The sequence below is a fragment of the Microcebus murinus genome, chromosome 5 (genome assembly GCF_040939455.1).
Source record: "Microcebus murinus isolate Inina chromosome 5, M.murinus_Inina_mat1.0, whole genome shotgun sequence".
NCBI classification, from domain to species: Eukaryota; Metazoa; Chordata; class Mammalia; order Primates; family Cheirogaleidae; genus Microcebus; species Microcebus murinus.
The window spans coordinates 32,132,130-32,152,564 of NC_134108.1; the positions used below are offsets into that span (position 1 = coordinate 32,132,130).

The following is a 20,435-nucleotide window of genomic DNA, read 5'->3' on the forward strand; positions in this document are numbered from 1 at the left end:
AGCCCAAATGGAGAGGCTTTGGTACCTTAATGTCTCTATTATGAATGCTGCTATTAATAGAATTGGGATCATTTATCAACCTTTCATGGCATTTCCTGTACAGAGGACCATCTCAACAAACATGGGTAACCTGCAGTCTTCCTCAGAAATCTCTAAGAGAATCTTATCTGCTGTGAGTACATTAGGGGCAGGATTTCACTAAAACATCCTTAAACCCTCAGCTCTGAAAACGAAGGGACTGAAAAGGTCAATGACTGTTAAAGAATTAGGAAACAATAATGTGTAGCCTAAAAGAAGACCACCAGTAGGTTACATCCATATTATTGCTATTATTGCAGTAACTTTTCTAATATAATTTTTAAAATTGTAAGGTGACAGTTGTAAAGATTATTTTATTGGTAGCAGCTGTATGTTGTGGACAGCTTTTGTCCCATGGCAGACTAAACATAATAACTTTGCTTGCTGGTAGAGAGGACAGGTGCTTCCAAAACTGGGCCAGAGATGAATAGCAGTAATTTATCAGATTTTCTAGATGAAAAGGTACTGTTTAAGCCATTTTTTTTTTTTTAAAACTATGACCAGAAGAGGACAGGGACTTTGTTAGGGTCCTTTTAAGAATCATTACATGACACGTGCTCTTGAAATTTAGGAAGAGGACCGCCCCCTGGAGAGGATCCGGCTTCGCTTTTACAGTGAGTAAATAAAAGAAAACGGTGTTCTTAGATTGGCCAATGGTATAAAAGAGAATGGTAATAAGCTGATCACTCTAATAGGTAACCTTAAAGTATAAAACCTTTAAGGTAAATTTTTTCCTTAAGGACATCCAAGATGATGTTTACCATCATCGATTTGCAACAGGATGGATATTATGGATGTTGCTTTACTATAACTTCAATCACCTTCCTTTGTACAACTGTCAGTTGGAAAAGGACTGAGAAGTGCTGGTGTAAGAGGGTTTTTATATGGTTGTACTTTAGCATTTAAATGAGATGAAAATTCTCCAACCACTAATGTGGTAATGTTTTGGTGCAAATCTAGATCTCTCCCCTTGCTTGGTTAAACGGAGATCAGACTGGACCATGTCTTCTGTGCATCACTCTCTCCTGGGTGAACTGAAACCAGGTCTGATGTTAAGATGGGTGCAGGGCAGCACCAGTCCTTCTGTTTGCCTGCTGTGGTCATCCTCTTTTCGTCCTCTGCCCCTCATGTCCCCTGGTAGGAAGAGCTGCTCATCCTGCTGCGTAAGATTCTTTTTTTCCTTCTAGCATTTTAAAGGGGAACATGTAGGATGGAACGGAAAGTGCCCTGTGTTTTGCACAGGAATGAAATGAGCTTGTCAGTAAGGACATTTTCAACACTGCTTCCTTCCCATAGAAATCTAAGCTAAGGAAAAAGGGGTAGGAGGAGAGATCTTCTAATGAGGTAATTTTAAGGAATCTTTAAAGAATAGTCATTGCAAGATGAATATTCCTCCTCTAAGCTAATATGAGCTTGAAGGAGTCATCACTTTGATGGACGTGATGCTTCATCTGTGTTGTTTTGGAAACACTGATCTCTGAAATGTGTTAAAACAACAGTAAAAAAAAAATCAGGGTCTCAGGAGAAGCTCATCAATCTCCACGTGTTACAATTCTGCCACCTTGTGGGAACTCTTTAAAGTACTATAAGTACATACGGGGAAAATGTGGGATGAAAGGAGGACACGATGTGCTTGCTTTTTGTCTCTGCTTAGCAGGTGACAAGTTGTAGGCAGACAGGACTTGGGCAGGGAGTCTAACATGACAGTGCACCTGTTTATTAGAACACTCATTTAATTTTAGGTCAGAATAAAGCAGTGGTCATTTCTAACTGCCGGTTGGTGGCTGGCATTTGGAAATGAGTTATTACATTCAAGATAGCATATGACTCGTTGGTAAGCATCCCTTGAATTTAGATAGGTCCTGAGCAGAGATTTAAATTGCATTTATCAAAAATGGCATCGTTGTTCTCAAAAGCACTAAACGATGAATCATCATAAAAATGCATAATTTTCTTCTTTCATGAGTCAATAATTCCTCTAATAAATATGGCTTAAAATCACATCTGATGCTTATTTGTGATGATCTTCTTTATGGATCAATAAGCAAAAGATACTTTTTACAGCACTGATTTTAATGTTCTGAAACATACAATCCTTACTCAAGCTGTTTATTGAGAAACTGAATTATGTTCAGTTGAGTTCTTTTGGTGAGTAGAGGGTATTTTACAGTAATGTTGGCACATTAACTCCTGAACAGATTTCTTGAAGTGTGGAAAATGTTTGCTTTCTCTTTAAATAGATATCAGTATGCAATCAATTTATCCTTTGGCCTTGACTGTACTTAGCTTTTAAAGTTGTAGTGTTACAGCTGCTGAAGAAATCACTTTCTTTCCCTCTATTCTTTCCTCTTCTGCCTACTTCTTTCCCCCAACTCCCAAAGAGCCCTTATCAGCACTAGAACTCTTCATGGCCTCTTGTATTGCTCTTCTTAGTTCTCAAATTTTAAACTTGGAAGTTCACAGTTCAACTTTCCAATAAAATTCAAGTTTAAAAAGCAGCAGCAGCCAGCTCATTGCATACAAATCCACGCAAGTTGTGCTTGTTATAAAGACTTGGTATAAACAGTGTACATACTTGTAGAGAACTTGCTACATTTCAACATCTATCTGTAATACTCAAAGTCCAAGCTATTATCTACCCCACCCCCTGCCATCTTCCATGAGATATATCCAAAAATGTAATGTGCAGAAATGTTTTCTCCAGCTCTAAATGTGCTAAAGAATAAGGGAGAAGCAGAAAGAGAAGATAAGTTTCCACATTATCAAATGAGATAATATGCATGAAATGTTGTCTAATCTATAATATGATGTTCTAACATGCATTAATTGTGAGATTGACATAATCCATTTCATAGGGCAGGGCTTTCTCCAGACACTCCTACGTTGCTCTGCAGTATAGTGAATATTTTCCTCATGCCATAAGTGGCTGGCAAGGTTGGGTGTGACGGGTGGAAAGGAGAAAAAGAAGGCACTGAGACCAAGAGGTCATTTCTGTCAACTGTGCTAGAACAAACATGGGCTCACAAAGAGGCAGTTCCCCCAAAGGAATTAACTTGAACTTAAGAACCTAAGTCTTAGTTCTTAAATAATTCTTAAAAATATAAATTCTGATTGAAAAAAAGAAAATGGTGAGAATTAAACATTATGGGAGACTTGAGATCTAAGAGCCATATCATGCTGGAGTTTGTAATTGCTTAAAAATAGAAGATTCACCACACTCCCTTTTTCCCAGCATTTGTCCCCAAATTAAAAGTGTGAAAGGTTGAACTAAATAGAAGAATTAGTAGAATTAAACTAACACAGAAGTTACAGTAAACTAACACAGAAGAAGTAACAGAGTGACAAAGTATTACTTTGAGCCAGGAATTGTGCTATGTGCTTTGTATACACTGTATACTTTATTCTCTCCTAATAGTAATCCTTGAAGGGGGATATCATTATTATTATTTTTCGCTGATTTATCTTACATTTAGAGAGGACAGGTAACCTGCCAGAGTTCATTGAGGAAAGGTCGGTGGGCCATGGCAGGAGAAGCATGTTTCTCTCTCTTTCTTTTTTCCCTGGCTAGCAATGATGATATCTTATTCATATTTACATTTAGTAGGATATTAATACATATTTGTTATAAAATAAATTGTCAATCCTTTTACTGTTAGTAACCTTTAAAAAGAAGATGCATCTTCCCACACACAAAAAAGAAAGCACATAAGAAAGAAATAAAATTAAAATAGAAGATCAGAAACTCTAAAGTGCAATGTAATTCAATAGAGATGGAAAGTTCTAGAAAAATAATTCGGACCATGCAGTCATTAATAAGTGTCATGTGCAAGAGAAGAGGAGACAGCAGTTGGAATTTATAAATCCAGGTTTTAGTGCCAACTGTTACTCATGGGTGTAACCTTGAACCATGCTGTATGTTCTAGGGCTTTTCTTCCTCATGTGCCAATTAAGAGTTGGAATCTTTAAGGTGTTTTCTAGCTCTAATGTTCTGCAATTCTTCCCAAACCAACCAATTTGGGCTGCTACTCAACTTCTTTGCTTCTGTCTCATCTACTAAAGGGAATGCTCTGTTTTTGGAAAAGTTAAAACTTGCACTGCTGAGAGGAAATGGAAACTGGAATTAGAACAGAAGGTTATAAAACAAAAACTCAAATGAGTGAAAATCTCCAGTCCCAGATGGGCAAGTATCTTTATTTTGAGAAAAAAGGGAAAAAATGTGATGTGCTTGCAATGCCCTATAAAACAAAGTTTGTGTGGCCATTTGGAAAAGTAAGGTATTCAATGGAAGCCAGCAGGGTTTTCCCCTAAAAACCAAACCAAACCAACACAGAAAGGCTGAGATGCCTGGCTAAAGGAAGTTCTAGTGACAACAAGACCCACTAGGTTTTGCTTGACCAAATATAGCACCTGATTAGGAGTCGGTAGCATGATGCATGTGTTAAAAACATTAAAGCATTCTTAGGTGCATTAATAGAAACATTAACAGACTAAGGGAGGAAGGGGTTGCACTGTCTCCTGAACTGATCACTTCATTAAGTTGTATAGTCTATTCTAGGTGCCATATTTTGAAAGGGATATTTCAAACTTAAGAATATTAATCACTGAGAGTATGAGAATTAGAATTAGGTTATATGAAGAATATCTGAGCTTGTGGAATACTTAGTCTAGGGAAGGAAAAGACTTAGATATTTTCAAATCCTTGAAGGGACATTAGACTGAGAAGATATAAATATAATATGTTTGGTTATAGAAACACAATCATTACATAGAAGTTATAGGGACACAGTTTAACTTTAATATAATCAATGGTTTTCTAGCAACCAGAGCCTTCCTCATCGTAACACTTGAAAACTCTCATTCATGAAGTATTCAAGTAAAGGCTGCAAGCTCATGTCAAGTATCATATAAAAGGAATTCATGTGTTAAGGTGGTGATTGGACCAGATGATTTCTAGGGCTCTCGCCAATTATAATTTATAATTCTAAGCTAGTTGTTTAGAAATTTGGTTCTGTTTTCTTCTAGAAGCAGTTTTATAAGTGGACATTAGGATCCAAGGTCAAAAAAGACTATTCGACTCATGATGTTTTTGAATTCTTCAATTGAAAACACATTCTTGAGGCTAAGAATGCTCGAGACACATGCTTTTAAGGGACTTACAGGGAAAGAGAAGGAAGATCATTAACCTTCTCTTTGCTGGGGAAAGACCCAGCTCGAGGCCGAGGCCACATTACGAAAGAGCTGAGGAGACGTTCTGAAATCCATGCAGCACATCTCAGGGATGCCTTAGGAGGAACTCTGGGAACCAATCCCCACATGACTGATAGCCTTCCACTAGCTAGTTGGGTGATCTTAGGTATTTTCTTTTGTGAGATGGGGATAATAATACTTCTAGGGGTATAAATAAATGTAAGTAAAACAATAGCTTGAGGGGATCAAATGAAATAATGGATATAAAATGCTTAGCAGAGTACTGGACACTAACTAATTATTCAGTAAATGCAGGGATTCCTCTAAGTAGCCACGTGGATGTGCTGCTGCTGATTTGCAAAGAACTACCACATACATTCTCTCATTTGATTATTATAATAACTCACGTGACAGACAAGGTAGGTGTAATATATATTTTACAGAGGATGAAATGATGCTTGGAATAAATCACCAGTTTTCCTGAATGATGACTGTTTGGTTTCTCATTTAATAAATATTTCTAGTGGCAAGGAGCACATTTCTCTACAGAACAACCAATTCCATCATGGAAACTAACGAAGACAATGAGATATTCAAGAGTTTTCAAAATCTTCACTCAAGACATGTCCCACCCATTATTGACATGTATTATAAACATGATGCATGTGTAAAGACTATAGTGAGACTGACTCTCTTTGATACATTGGTGTTGAGAATGTAAATTGGCGTAACTTGTGGAAAAAGCAATTCAGATCTGTGTATTGAAAAGCTTAGACACAGTCATTTTTTGACCTCATAATTAATCTATGAATCTATTCTAAGAAAATAACCAGAAGTGCTGAAAAACTTTGATGTACAAAGCTACTCATCAGAGTATGGTTCTAATACAGAAAAACTGGTAACACTCTAAATAGCCCAGAATGAGCCATGAAAAGTAGAATAAATTGCAAAGGCAGAGTGTTCCAGTGATCAGGAGCCAGACTTTGGAGTCAAACCCGTTGGATTCAAATTCCTATTCTGCCCTAGACTAGCTATGTGAGTGGATTAGTTACGTAAGCTAGCTAATTTGTATTAACTCAACTAAAAATGGGATGACAATTTATGTTACAGATTTGTTATAAAAATGACATATATATTGAATGGAAGTCATTTAGCCAGTAGCTGGCACATAGTAAGCACTTGAAAGCAGTCATTATTATTATTCCTATATAATAATTATGCTATTTCTTAAATGCTTAGTCTATGCCAGGCATTTAATAAATATTATCTTTTAAAATCCTGATAATAACTGTTTGATATATGTGTTTATTTTACAGATGAGGAAACTGAGGAATAAATTAGCTAAGTAGCTCTCCCAAATTCATACAGGTGGTAGGTTAGAGTGCGGGGATTTGAATATAGGAAGTCTGACTCTGAGTCCACACTCTAATCAAGGATATACTACCTCCAATATTATAAAATATTTTGTGTGTCTCTGTGTTGGTGTGCATGTGTATATATGTAATATAAAATCATGTTAGACATGATTTTACATTCACGATATTTGGAAACAGTTTTAATTGTGTATTACTAGTTTTTAAAAACAGGATGCCATATTTTATGTGGTAGGTAGGTGATCTACCACATTTATGTAAAATGAAAGTGACTGAAAATGAATATGGTTGCCTCTGTGTAGTGGGATTATAGGTGGCTTTTAGTCTTGATTCTGGATATTTCTGTGTTTTCTGACTTTTCAACTGAAAATGTACTATTTTATAAACAGAAAAAGCTAAAGGAGAACATATACGTATGTAAATAAAAATAATCCATTCAAGATGTGGGAATAGGTTTTTATAGACAGGTTATCCTTCCTCCAATTCTAGCAGTAGAGTATACTAGATATCCTGAGTAATTATCCTTCTGAAAAGATTCAAAATGTTGGGTAAAATTAGAAAGCAATGGGGATATAAAGACTCACATGTGCCAGAACTGGGGTGGGGGCAGGAAAGGTCGGGGTGGGAACTGGCTCAGGCTGGGTAACCTTTTCAGTTGGAACAGCTCCATCTTCATCTTCACGGGGTTTCTGATGGACACAGCGACCAATGTCTGCATTTTTGAAGGATACAGGCCGTGCAAAGTCCATAGGGCTAAGAAAATATAATTGAAATAAAATATATTTTAAAACTTTTTATCGTTTTGCTTCCTTACAATTAAATCAGACACCCTACCCCATTTTAAGACCATCAGTACAATTTTCTAAATCTAATTTGAACATCTTCATTCCTTTCTTCCCCTAGATGGTTCTGGATAGTGTAGATGCATTGGTGATCCTCATACCAAAACAAACAAACAAAATTTAGGCAATTCACTTACACAGAATTAATAACAAGATTCCATACACAGCCTTCAAAAGGAGGAATATTTCTGAGTGGGGAAGGTTGAAATTCAGGTGGAGCTCCCCCAACGAACAGCTTTTTAACTTCAACAGCCTGTTCTACTGTCAGGTTTTGCATATGTCTTTTGTCTTCATCGACTTGAACGGTCAAGATGCTGATAAAACATTTAAAATAAAGAAGTCAGAATCACGTCATGTTCAATACAGTTGGAAATCAAACTCTTTCCTCCCACCCTTCACCCCTCTCTCTTGTAGTTTTTAAGTGAACCCAAACTGGATGATTAGGATTTCTACGCTAAGCAACTGTTCTTGTTTCTCAGGGTCTTGTCCGATGCCTCCCTCCCTGGTTCACGCTCCCTGAAAGTTTACTGAAACCAGGCAATGGTGTAGCTGCTACATTAGCCTCTGGTGGAGGTGACATCAGTAATGTGCAGCCCAACACATGAGCCTGTAAGAACTGAGGCTTCTGTACTGTGTAATAATGTCTAATCGTATCAGGATCAGTGGGTTTAGCACAGCATGGGGTCACATTTTGTTTGGCTCTTTATTTCTTGGTTTGTGCTGGCTATTATCTTCTTGCTAGGGGACAAACTGTACTCCTGAGAGCTTAGATTGCAGGAATCAACAGCAAACACTTACAGCATGATTTTATAAAGAATGTAGCTGCTGGCTTTTGAATAGAAGAGGCAGGCAATAACACCATGTTAATTGTTCCCTGCAATGATTTTCCTTAGTGGCTGTTTCATTAATTTCCCTAATTTGCTTATGAGAGATAACTCACACACTGCTAATTGAGAACCTCATGCTACTTATTCGCAACCTCCTTAGATCCTGGAGCAAAGACTCGGAAGGAGACAAAGGGTTCTGATGATAAAAATGACCAAAGGCATTTTCTCTTTTGTTGTACAAGCAGGTTTTGAGCTTCCGTTCCAACAGTCATCATGATGCTATTAGTCATAAGTATTAGTCACTAGCCCGAATGAGGATCATGAATGGATTACTGAAAACTTACTTCATACGTGGGGAGAAAACCAAAGTACTTTAAGTACTGAGTGGGAAAATTGGTCTTAAAGTGCCACCTTACTTGATTTTATAAAGAAAAACTATAGGTAGAACTGGAAACAAAAAGCCAGGACAAAGATGTTCTGAATTGGCACAAGAAACTGGTCCACTTTGATATACTTCAAAAGTAAGAAAATGGAGCAAAAGATGGATTTCATTATGTCTCAAAATGTCACTGTTCATGGGGTAAAGGAGAAGGAACAGGTCAGATTTAGTTTCAATGGGAAAATAAGGGGAAATGACATACCGTGTGTGTGTGTGTGTGTGTGTGTGTGTGTGTGTGTGTGTATGTGTGTTTACCAGACTCTGGAAAAATGTTGGCAAAGCTTCCTTGCTAAGAGTGTTAGTGGGTGGGTGTTTTGTTTTGTTTTGTTTTATTTTGTTTTGAGACAGAGTCTCACTCTGTTGTTTGGGCTAGAGTGCTGTGGCGTCAGCCTAGCTCACAGCAACCTCAAACTCCTGGGTTCAAGCGATCCTCTTGCCTCAGCCTCCTGCGTAGCTGGGACTACAGGCATGTGCAACCATGCCCAGCTAATTTATATATATATATAAGTTGTCCATCTAGTTTCTGTCTATTTTGTTAGTAGAGATGGGGTCTGGCTCTTGCTCAGGCTGGTCTCAAACTCCTGAGCTCAAACAATCTGCCCGCCTCAGCCTGCCTCCCAGAGTGCTAGGATTACAGGCATGAGCCACCACACCTGGCCAAGTATTGGTGGTTTTATGAGACTTTTAGAAAACCACTCACTTCTAGGTATATATGACTCACTGAAAAAACCCTTCCCTCAATACCTTTTTTCCCCATTTGGTTAAAAGTGGTCTCTTACTAACATGATGTAACAGTGCTCCTAAGGGTTTTAATGAGGGCTTTAAACTACTATTAAAGATTGTCTAAGGAAAGTAAATCTCTGCTCTTGATTAGAATTTTCAAGAGCCAGAGGCCTTCCTCTTTCTGATGTAGACTCTCTCTTTAGCCTGGTTCTGCTCAAGGATCGTAATAGTGGTCCTTCTTTATTGGTTCACAGGGTGGTGATGTAGAATGAATGTGGGCTTTCGGAAGGGACAGACTGGCATTCAGTACTAGTTTGGAAGCTTACTAGCTGTGTGATTTTGGGCAAGTTATTTAATCATGCTCAGTTTCATTTCATTCATTTATACAATGGAGATTAAAAATACCTACTTCAAGTGGAGGAAAACATTAATTAAGGGATTGTCCTGAGGCTATCTTACTTAATATGGGCATTGCTAGAGAACTATAGCTGAATCCTGTTTGTATTTTACTTTCTAGGAGCATCAAATCTAGATCACTCATTTAGTTCTTCTGTAGAGAAAAACATTATGAGCAGGTTCATTGTAATTCTGGTGTGTTATGTCTCCTGTTTTTTTTTTTTTCCTGCTATGTGCAAAACAGTATATTAAACATTGCATTACTATTAGTATTGTGATAGATAAGCAGTAATTATATGTATTTTTTTTACAATTTCAATGCTTGATTCTTAGAGTTTCATAATGAAATATCTCATTATTTACATTGTTTCCTATTTGTTTGGAATATTAGTCTAAGAATTATTTTTTAAGCCATGACCAATCGGGTTGTATAGATGGAATAAGATATTAACAGAAATGTCCTGACATTTGTAATTTACATGAAAAATAAAATCTAAAATTTTTTATGATAGAACATATTTTGGATGGTAAGAAAAAAAATATTTGGGTTGCAGTGTTCAAATCATGATCTCATTCTGGAAACCTCATATTACAGCTGAAACATCTTATCCTACTTCATGATCTGTAGCCTCATCCTGTATCATTGTGAAGAATGCTTTCACTGAGGAAAAATTCAACTCTGTTGATATCCTATTTGCCTAAGCAACTATTTCAGGCTCTTAGGGTTTAATGTTTTTGTCCAGTTAGGACTGCTGGCCCCTGAGGTGGATTCCAGGAAAAAGATCAGAGGGCAAAGCAAATGTAGAAGGCAGGAGTCACTGGAGAACCAGGAAATTAGATACCAACATGACTGAAGAGAGATTTTTCCAGAGAAAGGGGTAAAAAAGGAGAGACAATAAGGAAGGAGTGGTAAAGAGAGACAGAGGGTGAGACAGAAGGAACACATTGAGACATCTGCTCCCAATTTGGTAAAAGTGTAATGATTTTGTGAGGTGGTATTAAATTTATCTTCCTATCTAGGGTTTTAGGAAAAGAAATGATGATACCGTGTATTCTCTGAAAAGCATTGGGACAAAGCAAATATTTCCAAATTAGTAATAGTATATCATAATCAACATAAAGTAATATAAATCTTTAGGATTATAAAATAGGGTAAGAATTAATAGTTGGCTGTACATAGATGGAAGTATTTCAGTAAAATATATCTCATTTAAAACATGGCTTATTTGTAGTATGTGATTTGGGGCAAGCTAGTTAATATTTTCTTATCTGTGAAGAAGAAATATTAACACAGCTCTCACATACATTTAGAATGATTGAAAGGCATAACCTTTGTCTATTATTTGACAGGTCATGCCATGGAATAGGAACATGACGCATTCAAATGTTTTTGGGTGAAGTTCTTGTGGTCATTTGTGATCTTTTATTAATCAGTTTAATGTAGCACTTGCTTATGGTGTAGATGGTGATTGTGTTTTGACCTGAGAGTGTTGAAAGAGCCATTATGGTAGCAAATGCGTCTTGTTTTGGCACAGAGTCCATTGTCTACATGCTAATATGTCCAATACATTATCCTGTAATTAACAGTGAATGGCAAAACTGTTTGTTTATATGGCTAATTAACTGAATGACCAGTTTTCAGTGATGTACTATACACTGAGCTTAATCAAATAAAGGTTGGATTGATGGTCAACAGCTGTGAAGTTGGCATAATAAAATGCCCTTCTTGAAGAAACACCTGTTCAAAGGACACCTTAGTACAACATTGTAATGCATTTGGGAATTTCATAATTCTTTCTCTAAAAAATAACATATTTTGGGTGATTTTTGGTCAACTGTATTTCTCAAATCTGCATATTTTTCTATTCAAATTCTTTAAAGTTTAAATCTTTTAAAAAGTCCTTTCCACAAGGAAAAGAATTAAAGTTTGGCAAAGGGCCTAAAATCTAGTCTAAACGACATGTAAAACCAGTATTCTACAGCATTCCCTAAGATTCAAATGAGAAAATTCAGTTTGTATTTCTCTTGAGAGACTATGACTACAATATCTGGCTATTAGATTAGTAAAAGTTCTTAGTTTGTCCAAATATTGATCCCTCATTTGTCTTAATCATGGCTTCTAAGCATTTCAGTTAGTATACACTCTGCATGAGTGCTTGGTATCAATTCAGCCCACAACCTAATGCTCTATATGATAATAAAACAATGATCTAAGGAAAGCTTTATTATTTACTTAGAAGGTAAGAAATTTTTATTACTTATCTGTTATCCACTTGACGATAATTAGAAGATAGAGATCTTTAACTAAAGAACTACATTTGCCTACTGGCACTATTGCTACACATCCATATGCGTTACATTTACAAGTATTTTCTGTGTTTTGAGGTTTCACCAAATTTGATTTCCAGTTCTTTTCTGTGTCTTCAATCTAATAAATGGATTGCTGGCTTGGAGGTCTGAGGCCCCTGAAGTCTCTGGACTTCTGTTTTCATTTTTTTCTCATTGTCCTACTAAACTAATTACCTCTCTGAGTTGTCATATAATATTTTGATGAAAAATACAGATGACTTTCCCAATAAAGCAAGTAGAAAGTATTGCAGCATTCTAAAGAAATGAGAAATCAGTTTGTGCACTATTAAGGCCAATTCTCCGGCTCAGGGTTGGGGGCAAGTGCTCTGGTGGATTTGTAGAGAGGTGACCTCCACGAGCTGATCTTGGGGCAGTAGCTATTTCCTTTTTCTCCCTTGATGCTATTCCCTCATTCATGAAGCCACTCTGCAGGGACCATGCACACATTGGGAAGGGGGACAGCAACAAGGTGTGCACTTAACAGGCTCAGTAGGTACTGCAGCTGTAGCCATGCTCCGTATCTGTGACAGGTTTCTAAGCAGCTGCCATAACTGCTTTGGAACCTGAATGAAACAGCAGCTGCCAAAGGCTGCCGGCTCCAGCTGAGCTATATTCTGTGCGCTTCACTGTGTGCATACCTTATTTGAGAAGAGAATATTTGAGAGGGGCATAGGGAGGGATTTCTCTTATCTATAGCTTCAGAAGGTGCATTTGGTCTTTCCAAAGGTAGAGAGAACAGCACAGAATAAAAATGTTAAAAGTAGAACTCCTAAGGGCCCAGGTAAATGAGGCTCCTGAAGTATGGAATGTAAAGAAGAGGAGATTAAGCTAACACTTTATCGTTTTGCAATGCATAGTACGTCCACACACACAGAGGTTCAGGCAGAGACTGATGCTAGCAAAGGAAGTTCATGTTAGTAACAGCAATAAATACTCCAGTGCTATTGTTACCCTCTAGTTCTCTCTACATGAACGGAATGTTCTCTCCCATCATGAAACAGACTTGGCTCTGGTCTGATGACAATTTTCCTCATTGTTCTTGTCCCTGTGGAGAGATGCACCTCCAGACGGCCTTTGTTGAGGAATATTGCGTAATAAGCCTGCAACAGCAAATGGTTATTGAAGATTAAACAGGAGTCTCGTTTATGACTTAGCTTTAGAGCTTCCCTGACACAACCACAGATTCATCTACTCTGAGACTTTTCTTGAGAAGTTAACACTTAATATTTTCTTAAACAGAGTTTTCAAAGCAGCTAGAAATAGTTTTTGATCATTTACCATTTGTGCTTGTTAGATGATGTGGAAAGTGAATACAGTAGTATAGTAGTTCTCTGCAAAGCATGTTTGCGATGCAGACAGTACAGCTGTGCTTGCATTGGTCCTGTAACTTACAAAACCTATCAGGAAACAAAGGGTGTCAACAAAATCCCTCTCCCTTGCATTCACAAGTGGACAGCTAGCTTCTGGAAATCAGGTCTGACTCTCAAACTTATGACATTTTGAGTGTTTAGACTTCAATTTGTTCTCTGAGCTGGTGGAATAGATTGCTATCACAAACATGTAACTTGTCTCCCACATTTAGAAAGAAGGAAGACAATTTTTCATCCACAAACATGCCTGCTCTCTTCTTGCTACTGTTACCATAGCAACCAGTATGGTTTTGATATCCGATTATGAACCCCAGGGAGCTTGAATGCAGTCCTTGTCCCCCAAGCGGATGCTGCGTGCTCTCCCTTTCTGGTTGAGTACTAGGGCACGGCTGCACAGTGATTGCTCAGTCTTCCATGAGTCATCTATGGCGGTGGGGACGGTTTTGATCAAACATCATCATGTCTCTGATACTTTACTAAGTCATCTATGCGGCTACACGTCCACCACAAAACGTGCTGAAGATCTGGATTAGCACTTACCATTTGTCAAAGGGGCAACTGCAAACTACTCACTCAACTAAAAATTTCTTAGCTGATTGACTGTTTGATATCTCCAACCCATTTAGCAGAACATAATCACAGTGAACCCCGTGGGTATCAGAACTGTTAACTTGAAATATAAAATATGTCAATTTAACCAGCATTTATTCTACAATAGACACAAACTGTTAAACATTGTTTCTCTTTGAAACAGCATTTACTATGAGATTTTAAAAACTAGATATTTATGATCATTAAAATGTTGAAACACTAAAGTAGCATTTTAACTTACTTTGTGCTATAGTACTTAATATTTTCTCATTTTAATTGTTTTAATAGGGAACTGTTTTATTTTAAAAACTATCCTGAAAGCTAGTGATTCACATCTGTTTCTTTAGTCCTGATGAGGAGAAATTTGGAGCCAGTGGGGGTTGCTTAATTATTTGGCAATGACCAAGGAATCAAATATCCTTTAGTGGAAATCTATGTCAGAATGCTCGATCTGGTCCTCTTATTATAACTAGCTTAGTATTTATAATAGTGAGAAAATAATTTTATTTTTCAGGATTAAAGGACAAAGACTTTAAGAGGAATTTATAATCTATATTTATTCAGTGCTTATTACATGCAGTAAGAAATGAAATAACACTTTTCTCCCTCTATTCTTCAAAAAATATTTTTGTTATGACTATTTGATACATTCCACACAATATAAATGCCATACATATGAATGATGAAGCTATGTCAACACTACAATAAAACAAATAGCTGTAAATCTACCACCTGATTTCAGACACAATACCATTGCATCTCCTATGAGTTTCTTTGTAATCCATCTCTCTGTTTCTCCATCTCAGAGGTAACCACTAATGTGGATTTTATGTTTATCGTTCCCTCACTTTTAAAAAATTATTTTTGAAAATTCACATACATATTGTTTGTACTACTTGTATTAAAAATCTGTAGAAATAGTATCATATAGTATATAGTACATTTTTCATTTCTATTTATTTTCTATTCATCTATGTTATGTTTAGTTATAATTTATTCCTTCTTACTATTGCTTAATATCTCATTATGTGAAAATGTCACAGTGTGCTTATCTGTTCTCCAGCTGTTAAATATCTGGGCTGTTTCTAGTTATTCTACTATTCATATTATAAAGAATACTGCTCTAAAATTTCTTGTACGTGTCTCACCAGGCACATGTTTGAGAGTTTGGGAGTAGAATTGCTGGCTTTTAAGGTATGCACATGTTCAGTTTTGCAAGACCAGTGTCAAATTTTTTTCCAAAGTAGCTACAGAAATTTACTCTTTCCATCAGCAATGATTAAGAGTTACCTTTGATTCATGTCTTTCCAACACTTGGTATTATCATATTTATTAATGTTTCACCATTCTACTGAGTATAAAATCTAGCATTGTCTAAAACTACATTTTTCCCATTACAAAGGAGAATATACATTTTAAAAATATGTTTTTTTGTCAATCATGTCTCCTTTTCTGGAAATGCCTGTTAAAGTCTTCCATCCATTATTATCTATGTTTCTTGTCTTTTTCTTATTGGTTTGCATGAATTTTTAGTTTTATATCCTGGTTACTAATTTTTTGCAGGTTATGTGTTACGTAACTTTCCAGGCTGAGGCTTTTTTGTGTGTTGTTAGATGACCAAAGAGTTTTAAATTTAATGCAGTTGCACTTATAATCTTGTTTTGTTCAATAAGTCCTTCCCTCCCCCAAGGTCAAAAGTTATTCCTCTATACATTCTTCTAAAATTTTTAAAGTTTTTTTCCCTTCCACATTTAAGATTTTAATTCATTGGAAATTTATTTTTTGGTTTGATGTGAAGTAGAAATTCAGTTTAATTTTTTTCCATATGGATAACAAAATTACCCTGGAAGTATTCACTGAACAGCCCACTGTTTTTTTTTATTGATCTGCAATGCCACCTATTGCCAAATGTTGTTTTCACCTATGCTTGAGTACATTCAGGGTTCTCTATTCTGTTCCACTCGCACAGTGTTGGCCATGAATTAACACCACACTACCACAATACAGAACTCTATCTTCTAATGTGCGGATCTCTGGTGAGACAGCTCCAACACCTTATTCTTCTATTTCAGAAGTTTCTTGGATTTTTTACCTTTGATACAAGTTTTAGAATAAGCTTGTCATGATTCACAACAAGATAAGGTGATATATCTTTTGAAATTGAATCTACATATTATCATTTTGGGGAGAATTGGCATATTTTTAGTATTCTTTCCATTAAAATGTTGAATATGCCCATTTATTGAAGAATACTTTAGTGGTTTTTAATAAAATTTCATAATTTTCTCCCTGTGGGTTTTATATCTATTTTGTTACATTTATTCTTTTTTTTTTTTTTTTTGGAAAACAGCATTTACTTTTTTTTCAGTATTTGTAAAAGAAATAAAGGCAAAAGGTCAAGTGACCAGCGGGTGGGCCTTGAAGGAGAAGGAGATTAAAAAAAAAAATCTTAATTAAGTTAATCCTTAAACTAACTCCTAAAGACTACTATTTTTTTATTTTATTTATTTATTTATTTATTTATTTAATTTTTTTTTTATTTTGGCATATTGTGAGGGTACAGATTTTAAGGTTTCAATAAATGCCCATTTCCCCCCCCCCAAAAGTCTGAGTCTCCATCATGACCATCCCCAGATGGTGCACATTTCACTCATTATGTATGTATATACATAATACCCGCCCCCTCCCCCCTCCCACCTGCCCAATACCCTATTACTGTAGTACCTATGTGTCCACTTAGGTGCTACTCAGTTAATACCAGTTTGTTGGAGAATGTATCTGGTGCTTGTTTCTCCATTCTTGGGATACTTCACTTAGTAGTATGGGTTCCAGCTCTAACCAGGAAAATATAAGATGTGCTATATCACCATTGTTTCTTAGAGCTGAATAGTACTCCATGGTATACATATACCGCATTTTATTAATCCATTCTTGGATTGATGGGCACTTGGGCTGTTTCCACAGCCTTGCAATTATGAATTGTGCTGCTATAAACATTCGAGTGCAGGTGTCTTTTTTGTAGAGTGTCACTGGATCGTTTGGGTAGATGCCCAGCAATGGGATTGCTGGATCAAATGGTAGATTCACTTGTATCGCTTTAAGGTATCTCCATATTGCTTTCCACAGAGGTTGAACTAGTTTGCAGTCCCACCAGCAGTGTAGGAGTGTTCCTCTCTCTCCGCAACCATGCCAGCATTTATTGTTTGGAGATTTTTTGATAAAGGCCATTCTCACGTTACATTTATTCTTACATTATATACTTGTTCTTATATTATACTTGTTCTTGCACTGTATTTGCTTGTTTTTTTTTTTTGTTGCACTGGCCAAGATAAGTGCAGTTATAATAGTCATCCTTCTCTTGGGCTTGATTTTATACCAAATATTGATAATGTTTTCCTATCAAGAATAATTGTTACAGTTTTTATAGACAGCTAAGGAAGTTCCTTCCTTAGTTTACTAAGTATTTTTTTTTAAATCATGAATATGTTTTAAATTTTACCAAATGTGTTTTACTATACCTATTGAAATGATTGTACAATTTTTAGATTTTCTAATGTTAAACAACCCCTGCATCCTGAGATAACTGAAGTTACTCATGGTTGTATATCTTTGGACTCTATTTGCTAATGTTTTGTGTAGGCTTTCTATTTTTCAGCAAAAGGAATAAGATTTATTATATAATATTATTGATCACTAAATGTTACATGCTAAAATTGATGTTAAAAACACATATCAACACAAATAACACGACCTGGTTTACAAGGGCACGTACATACCTAAGCACAGACATATTTGTAAAGGATTCTGTTCTTTTGGTCATGGCAGACTTACTAAGTAATTCCTATAAACCCTTTCACTGAGAAAAACAAGATTAAATGTGAAATTATATTTTAAAATATGTGATCAAAGATATTAAAGGAATATCAAGGTGGCAAAGAGTTATGATGCCTAAATCTGGGCAGTTGAGGTATTGCTCTCAACAAAATCAGATGGACAAGGGATATAAATACTCAAGTTTACATCCTTACAAAATAGATAGTCTTTAGGCTTTATTTTTCTGTCCTTGAGTGCTATTGGGCTATTGTGTTCTATTTGCTTTCTGCCACCCCAGGTGCATTCTCTGCCCTTCTTTGTGTCCAGAGAGAGCGGGACAAATCAGGCTCCAAACAGACTGCTTCACTTTGGCTAGTACAACTGGGAAACTGATCTCTGAAGGAACTGAAATTTAAATTTAAGGAACCCTAACTGATTATCTACAGATCTGGTAAGGAATTAGAGACAAAAATTATTAGTATAACATGAATATATTTTAAGCTTTCCTCTTCATATATGCATATGTTAAATCCATATGAAATATAGATGCAAATACAAGTGTGACTCTGCACCTGGAATTGACCAACAGGAAAATCCTAATGAGGATAATTGTTTTAGGAAGATGATGTGAGAGAAATAGGAGGCCAGCATGGGTAAGTGCAATGTTCATTCCTAGACAAGATGAAAGTAGAATTAATTGCTTTATATAAGCACGAGGGAAAACACATTATTAAATACGTGTGGCAGTACCTGTCCAGTTTGCCTTCGTTTTCTCCTGGGTGGTGCTGGTGTCCCTCCACTTCCCAAGAGAATGATCCCAGACTCATTCCTGGTGCTGAAGGACAGGTTGATTTCTGTTCCTACATCAAGTGGCACAGGGGAGAGCTCCACAAAGCCAGGCTTGGGGAAGCTAACTGTGTACACGTTCTGCAGGTAAAAGGAAAGAAGAGAAGGAATCATTAGAAATGAAAATTTAAATTAATTACTCCATCTCCCTTGCTCTCCTCAATGTACTCAATGTGATTATGAAATACACTGTTGTCTCAGAAAGCATGAAATCCCCATGGTTACATGGAGAGCTTAAGAGCAGAAGAAATACTATTTCCAGTTATAACTTCAAATCTTCTGAACAGATTGAGTTAAAATAAAAATAATGGCCTCTGCTTTTATTATAGAACTTTTCATTTGAAAGATAGAAAGTTATCATTGATAGATAATATTTTCTTTTGGTTTAAGTCAAATATTTAAATAAAACTGACACACGAGTAGGTACATGTCTATCAATCTCCCTAAGTCTCCCTTGAAAACACTATAATTAATCCCTTGAATACACTCTGTCAATTAATTGTTTGTGTTTTACAGAGGAGTATGACCATGGTCTATGTCTGCATTCTTCCTCAGCAACAAGCCTAAGGGAAAGCTGTTCATTGCTACAAAAGTATAAATGTACTCTAGAATACAAGAGAAAAATAAGATAAAACCTAAACCATAAGAATAAATAAACCAAACATTTCATAGTCCAGTTTGTTCTCAAAATTAAAATAATATCATTGTTCTTGTTGGATTATAAAATTAAACGGTTATATTTCAAACAGTAACAAAATGCAAAAGGGGAGAATCATCCTCTACTACCACAATACCAAATCTGTACAGATGCATATAGCTTTCTATCATTCATTCATTCACCCATTCATTTTATCTTTCACAACACATTGTCCTCTACCTTCCTATATTTAAACTGAATCTTGATAGACATGTTTCATTTCTGATATATATATTTTTGCTTATATTTGTAGAGGATATCTCTGTCAGTAAACATAGATCATCATCACTTTCAATGGCTAAAGGACTTTCCACTGTATGGATGTGCTAGTATTTATTTAAGTAAGCCCATATCGTTGAGCATTTAAAGTGCTTAAAGTATTCATTTTTAAAGTCCTGGATTTTGCTGGAGTAAAAACAAGGAATCCTTTATTGTAGCCTATTTTCCCCACCCCGCACAATGTTTCAAGCCCAGTTAAATGATACAAGAGTTAGTAAAATGTATAATCTATTTTCTATTCCAATTTGCAAATCATGGAGTTTTAGACAGTTTAGATAAAACCACTGTGCAGACTTTTCAGTATTTACCCGCATCAAATTTCTGCCTCACGTTTTAGTCGCAAAATAATTCCTGGTTATTGAAAAGTGCCTTTACAGAATCATCATTTCCATGCATAGAGGCGATTCATTTTCTGGACAGTTTCTATCCTCATGTATATGTCTTTTGAATGTGCATGAATGTGCATGCTTTGAAGATTAAAACTCTCACTTAAACTTTTTTAAGAAGCCAGTAGGGGTTCTTAGAGTTTCAATTCTTTATGTATTTCCCTTTTCCTTATTCCCAAGCTTCTTAGGGCATGTGTCTGTAGCCAATTCCAACTTGGAGCCTGTAGCTATGTACAGTG

The 20,435-nt window shown here is 36.1% G+C and overlaps 1 protein-coding gene across 1 annotated transcript in view; it reads right to left on the minus strand.

The window, feature by feature from the left end:
- LAMA2 (laminin subunit alpha 2) overlaps nt 1-20,435 on the minus strand; it is a 583,504-nt gene that overhangs the window by 18,549 nt on the left and 544,520 nt on the right. The window contains exons 54-57 of the mRNA XM_076002974.1: nt 18,739-18,915; nt 13,166-13,314; nt 7,618-7,794; nt 7,223-7,391 (exon numbers count right to left, since the gene is read on the minus strand). Coding sequence (XP_075859089.1) covers nt 7,223-7,391; nt 7,618-7,794; nt 13,166-13,314; nt 18,739-18,915 — 672 coding nt within the window. The remainder of the gene's footprint in view (nt 1-7,222; nt 7,392-7,617; nt 7,795-13,165; nt 13,315-18,738; nt 18,916-20,435) is intronic.